Below are 6,576 nucleotides of genomic sequence, written 5' to 3'. Positions count from 1 at the left end.
TGTCAGCTCAGACCAGTCTGGCCATTCTCCTCTGACCTCTGCCACCCACTGGATATTTTCCCTTTTTCGGACCACTCTCTCTAAACCCCAGAGATGGTTGTGTGTGGCAATCTTAGTAGATGAGCAGTTTTCCGAAATATTCGGAGCAGCCCGCCTGGCACCAACAACCATGCCACTCTCAGAGTCACTTCAGTCCCCTTTCTTCTTCTCCATTCTGATGCTCGGTTTGAACTTCAGCTGGCGGTCTTGATGAAGTCTGCAGGCCAAAAATGCGTTGAGTTGCTGCCCTGTGATTGGCTGATGAGATATCTGTGTTAACGAGCAGCCGGACAGGTGTGCCTAATAAAGTGGCCGCTGTTTCTGCTCCCGTTTATTGAAATAAATCACCAAGTCTTGTAACTGAGGTGAATCCCCCCCCGTAAATTCATACAATCGTGGGCAGGCTGGCAGTAATGGAGATGTGACCAGACAAAAGGTTTATGAAGTGATCCCCGAGGCCTGAGGGTGCAGGAAGACCCCCACCCCAGCCCACCCCCTTGGGCTTCCCTGGCTGTCAGCCCCTCTTTTCACACTCTGATCTCTCAATCCTTTCTTTCTTTCTTTCTTTTTTTTTTTAACCCTTCGCCCCACCCTTTCCACAGGGTCTGGTCGGGGTTGACACTCGCTGTAGGGCTGGGACCGGCTCTCTCCCATTGTGAGCCCGTGGATTGTTTCAAACAACTGATGACAGGCCCTCTCGGTGCGGGCGGCGCGCAGGTTTTAATGTGCCGAGGAGATGCCCCTCACCCAGTTCTGTGGTCCGTGTGAGTCACTCGGCCTCTCCTGATCTGGAAGAAGGAAGCAAACCAAGATGCGCTTTTTATTTTACATTTTTTCGTTGGCTGCAGGCCGAGCTGAGGTGCTGTATCCGATTGCACCCTGGGACGTCGTTACAGGTGTGTGTGTGTGTGTGTGTTGGCCTTGAAGAGCCCGCTTACTGATTAAGCCACTCTGCCCCTCACGGCCCGCTGCTCCTGCCTGCCAGGAAACATTCATGACCTTGGTGGCTCCCTGGGCCTTCATCTGGCAGCACAGCGATCGCGTGCTTCAGCTTTCATTCGATCAATAATTTGCAGCGCAGTTTTCTGAAGCGTTTTCAAATCGGTGACTCACGAATAGGAGGGCCCGTGCCAAAGAGGAAACTTCAGAAAATGATTCACTGGTGAAAGGAAATGGCCAAGTCGGCCCAAAAAAGGCCAAGCTTGGAAAGTGGCCTCCTCCTCCTCGAGGTAACGAGCCGGAGAGTCGCGGCTGCGGTTTTGGGCTGTGCAGATGCCATCGTGTCACTGCAGCGTCACCCACAGCCAACCCCCTTAATGATCCACTGCCCCCTCATTCTTCAAGAATACGGACGCTCGCTCAAGAAAGGTCACCACGCTACCCCCCCGCCTGCCAACATCCTTTGGTGGCCCACCGCTTCAAGAAGTTCGGAGACGGCCTTCCGCTCTCACGCCGCCCTGTTTCTGTGTGTGCCAGAAGCGGAGACGCGGGCTTAGGAGCGTAAGACGAGTCACCATAAACGCTATCAAGTTTAAGCCTAAGGACAGAGTAACAGAGTAAGGGTAGGCGGGGGTCAGCCTTGAAGAAAAGGAGCAGGAGCCATGAAGGAGCGGGACGAGGGGAGGTGAGGGGAGGTCAGAGAACCGAAAGGCACGAGGGCAGAAACATCAAAAGAGCACCAGCAACGTGAGAGGAGGCCAGGCCTCAGGTGACAGCAGTGACACATGGGGAGGGGGGGGGCACATGAGAGGGGTGACACTTGAGGGAGATGACTCAAGGGGTGACACATGAGAAGGGGGACTTGAGGGATGACACATGAGGGGGGTGAGTCAAGGGGTGACTCATGAGAGGGGGGAGTCAAGCAGTGACACATGAGGGGTGCTTGAACCGTCACACTTGATGGTGGGGACTCTAGGCATGACAAATCATGGGGGGGTGACACATTAGAGGGGGACTCAAAGGGTGGCACATGATGGGGGACTCAAGGTGTGACACATGGGGGGGAGACTTGAGGGGTGACATACGTGATATGCTAAAAGTGAGCAGCCACCACAGTGATCACATCAACCAGGGAAAAAATGGGGGGCAGAATTTGTACCCAAGCCGTTACCCTCACTGCCCACCCAAAGACCAGGACAACAGGATGACCAGTAGGCCCACACGTCACTCAGAGCACACAATTCTGTCACAATGTGGGGACATTTTTCATTATTTCCACGCTCTACTTTGTATCGGAGTAACGGCTTTTGGAGTCGTCGCTGAGCCCAACATTGCCCTCCGTTTTCTGATCTCGTAGTTACGCCATCACGCGGCGATTTAAGGCCAGCGATTTGTACTTGCGGCCGAGGGCTATCCTAGAAATGATCAAAACCAACTTTCCTTATTATTATTATTATTATTTTCTTATGCATGGTCTCGTATGCTTTCTAACTCTTGGGGGCTTCCTTTAACATTTTTGATTGGCACCGCTCCACGTGGCTAATTCTTTTTCCAGCGCCATCTTTGTTTTTTTGGGCGACGCAGTTTTAGACATTAGTTGCTATGGCATCGCTGTCTCAACCCCCCCACTAATCGTTGCCATGGCGATGCATTCGACCTTCCTCCCACCCGTGTTTCTCGACCCCTTCTGGGGGTATTGAGGACCCCCCATTCTCACCGGTGCAGTGTCATCCTTTTGTATGATCGTTTCCTTATTTCATTGTCGCTTATTAATTCTGCTGTCCATCTCACTACAACCTCAATGTCAGGCTTTCCAAAAATGAATCTGTGAGTTAACTTCATCTTCTCTTTTCTTCTCTCCTCTCGTTTTTCAGGATTCCATCTGAGTGGAAACGTCACCGAGGCAGCAAACCAAGGGGAGCCGGAGCGGGTTTACCGCGTCTCCATCAGCTTCGACCGCTGCAAGATCACCTCTGTAACCTGCAGCTGCGGCAACCGGGACATCTTCTACTGCGCCCACGTGGTGGCGCTCTCCTTGTACCGCATCCGCTGGGCCAGCCAGGTGGAGTTGCGCCTGCCCATTTCCGAGACCCTCTCCCAGATGAACCGCGACCAGCTGCAGAAGTTTGTGCAGTACCTCATCTCGGAGCACCACACGGAGGTGCTGCCCACCGCTCAGCGCCTGGCCGATGACATCCTGCAGCTGGGATCTGAGATCAATCGTCTCAACGGTACGGTGGGCTCCTTCTGTTCTGTTTTTCTATTTATTAGCACATTCCACTCCTGCAGTAAGGCTCCCATCCCTTTTATACAATGAAACAGGAGACAATATGATGTGTACGGCGCCAAGCCGTCATACGAAGGCTGGGCTGAAAACCAGCATGAAGAGACGTCACCAGAACATTCAGTCACATCAACGTTGTCACACTATGTCACCAAACAGTGAGAGACGCAGCATTCGCTTCTTACCATACGTTTAGAAACACCCTGCACTGCCTGCCATGCACTCAGTGCTGCTAGGATGGGCTCCGGCCCCCTCTAACTGCGGATTGGATTGAGGGGGGGTCTGAGAAAGTCATGTGACGTTACAAGTCTAATTATCAAAATTATAGGCACTCTGGTGTTGTCCTAAATGAGAAATGTGCTCTGACAGTTTGTACGTAAGGAAGAGAAACATTTTGAGGTCAGGTGGTTGAGCTCGCTAATCGCGGCACGGGAGTCATGGAGGGAGGTGTGTAACATGGAGATGGACACTGGACTTTGTACATGGGAGAATCAGTCATATAGTGCCTTTCATATCTACCAGTCTGTCTACTATATAGTGCCTTTCCCATCTATCTTATAGTGATATAGTGCCTTTCATATCCATCTATCTACTATATAGTGCCTTTCACATATCTGTCGATCTATTTATCTATCTATCTACTATATAGTGCTTTTCATATCTATCTATCTGTCTGTCAATCAAATAGTTGCTTTGATATCTATTATATAGTACCCTTCAAATTTGTCATTCTATAAGTGCCTGTTATATCTATCTGTCTTTCTATATATCTGTTATCTAGTGCTTTTCATACTGTATATGTTTATCATATCAGATCATATATTTCTATCTATTATATAGTGCCTTTCATATCTCTGTCTGTCTATATTCTCTATATGTTTTCTAGTGTTTTCCATATATGTCTCTCTGTTATATAGGTCCCTTCATATCTATCATTCTATTATATAGTGCCTTTCTGTCCGTCTTTCGCTAGCCCTGACACTGGACAGTAAGTGATGTGTTGCATGTTGACCTTGTGTCCACTAGGGGACGCTGCAGACCCTTAAACTTCGACACAACAGTGCAGTCCCAGGCTCATGACACCTCAACGACAGTGTTCTTCTTCTTCTTCTTCTTCTTCAGGGGCTCAATAATAAAAACAACATAACCAGTTGCTTCTCCTTCCACACCTCCCAGGCAAGCCTTGTCTACCACCTTTCCCGACTCCTAACTTGCCTTTGGGGGTAAGGCGGCTACTTTTATGGTGGACCCAGGAGTACCTCCGGTGCCAGAGCATCACATGGCAGAAGCACTTCCAAGTCATATGGAAGCTCCACAAAACAGGGATTTCTGCTGCCAGCAGCGCCCCCTGGAGGACCCCAACAGGGTTGTCTTTCCAAACTATGAATGCCGTGGAACCCTGAAGGTGTCCAAACTGGGACTGTGCCAGAGGAGCGATGCCACCTCTCTTATACAGTCTCTCTAAATCCATCCATTATTCTTTCTTTCCGACCAGTACTAGACGCACGAGCCATCCCAGCCTCATCACACCTCCTTCTAGGTTGAAATTCCCGCTGGGCACGTGGTTACCCTCCAAGCCAGTTGGGTTGCCTGTCCATCCATTATGGCATTTACAGTTCTAAACCTATTAGTGGTGCATTGGCATGAGTTATCAGGTGCCTGCAGGTGTGGTGTTCTCATCATTCATGATTGTCCTTGACATTTGTGTTGTTCTTGTCAATTTGTGTCATCCTTGACATTTGCATTGTCCTCGTCATTTGTGCTGTTTAAGTTATTGGTGTTATCTTCCAACATCTGCATTGTCCTTGTCATTTGTGTTTTGTCCTCGTCATTCCTTCTCTGCCATTACATGAATTGAAATTCACGTTGCTGACACTGGAAATTGCTCTTTGGTGGTGAACAGGTGCTCCGGACCCCACAGCTGGGGCAGGAATTGAGGATGACAACTGTTGGCACCTGGATGAAGAGCAGGTCCTCCAACAGGTGAAGCAGTTGCTCTCCAATGGGGGCTACTACGGTGCCAGCAAACAGCTGCAGTGCATGTTTAATAAGGTAAGATTACTCAGCAGCCGTCGTGTCGCCCCACCCTGTCCTTCAATTTGCCACTCCAGATGTTCACTGTGACCCCTCCATCTCTTCACGCAGGTCCGTGAGATGCTGCGCATGCGGGACTCCAACGGCGCACGCATGTTGACACTGATGACAGAGCAGTTCATGGATGATCCGAGGTTGGCACTGTGGAGACATCAGGCCACCGGGATGACCGATAAGTGTCGTCAGCTGTGGGACGAACTTGGTGAGTTACCTCCATAACTCAAACGGTGCATTCTGATCAGTCCAGGGGTGTGGCGCGTAAGCCCAAGTGTAATTTGGGGTCGTCAGCAGGCAGGCTGCATACATAGCATGCAAGTCAATGACACAGCAGACTGTCTATTGGTATCACGTGATTTGATTACCTGCCTGGCACCCATGTACAGGGTGCTAAGCCCACCATGAACCCGGACCTCCTACGATCTGTGCTAAGCCGTGTGGTTCTCTCTGTTTGCCTTGCAGGTGCTTTGTGGGTATGCGTGGTCCTCAACCCCCACGCCAAGCCTGAAGAACGGGCAGGGTGGCTGGAACTGTTGAAGAAGTGGGACCAGATGGAAGTGTGCCCGTTGGAGGAAGGGAACTACATCAGTGAGCCACAAAGCTCGGCTGAACCCAGGAATCCCCCCGGTAAGCCTGGCGACGAAGCGTTTTATCATCATTGAGGCATTTGGTGTAAGGGGGTGGCCAGTTATTTTATGACCCGTTTAGTGGGGGCGCCTATCCCAGCTAGCGTAGGGTCCAAGGCAGGAACAAACCCTGGATGGGCTGTCAGTCCATTGCTGGGCACACACACACACAACTGCCCCCCCACCACCACCACCTCACACTAGGGCCAGCATTGGACCACCAATCCCACCCAACCTGCAGGTCTTTGGAAAGTGTGAGGAGTCTGCAGACTTGACGCAGGGAGGACCTGACGTTGGACTCTTTAACTTCATATTTTTGTAGTCAGTCAGGTTGAGATGGCGAGAACCTTTAATGAAAAGAGGATCAGGAGACGAGACGGCGTGAAAAGTCAAAAGCAGAACAACGAGAGGAGACCACTCGGCCCACCAACACAGTTTGTTGAGCTAATAGGCTAAGCCGTCCCACCAATCTGCTGTCAAGTTAAAAGCGCTAAATCACGTTTTATCGCGGGAATGCCCCCGATGCCCTGGAAATGCGCACGTGCCAACCTTTGTACCATCGCAATGATGACATTACATGGGTGGTTCTGGGTAAGG

General features: G+C 50.6%; 1 protein-coding gene across 1 annotated transcript; it reads left to right on the top strand.

The window, feature by feature from the left end:
- Nucleotides 1–1,847: 1,847 nt before the first annotated feature.
- Nucleotides 1,848–6,030, top strand: LOC120520617 (zinc finger SWIM domain-containing protein 4-like). The gene is made up of 5 exons (XM_039742849.1): nt 1,848–1,863; nt 2,853–3,209; nt 5,166–5,314; nt 5,408–5,558; nt 5,816–6,030. The coding sequence occupies exons 1-5, from the start codon at nt 1,848–1,850 to the stop codon at nt 6,013–6,015; spliced, it is 873 nt and encodes a 290-aa protein (XP_039598783.1). The 3' UTR covers nt 6,016–6,030.
- Nucleotides 6,031–6,576: the final 546 nt, after the last annotated feature.

The sequence above is a fragment of the Polypterus senegalus genome, unplaced genomic scaffold (genome assembly GCF_016835505.1).
Source record: "Polypterus senegalus isolate Bchr_013 unplaced genomic scaffold, ASM1683550v1 scaffold_2617, whole genome shotgun sequence".
In the NCBI taxonomy this organism is placed as follows: domain Eukaryota; kingdom Metazoa; phylum Chordata; class Cladistia; order Polypteriformes; family Polypteridae; genus Polypterus; species Polypterus senegalus.
Note: the sequence above shows the minus strand (reverse complement) of the source record. Positions and strands in the feature narration are given on the sequence as shown.

Coding starts and splice junctions, on each gene's coding strand:
- LOC120520617 (XM_039742849.1), top strand. Junction 5,315..5,407: donor TGCAGTGCATGTTTAATAAG/GTAAGATTACTC, acceptor CTCTTCACGCAG/GTCCGTGAGATGCTGCGCAT. Junction 5,559..5,815: donor TCAGCTGTGGGACGAACTTG/GTGAGTTACCTC, acceptor TTTGCCTTGCAG/GTGCTTTGTGGGTATGCGTG.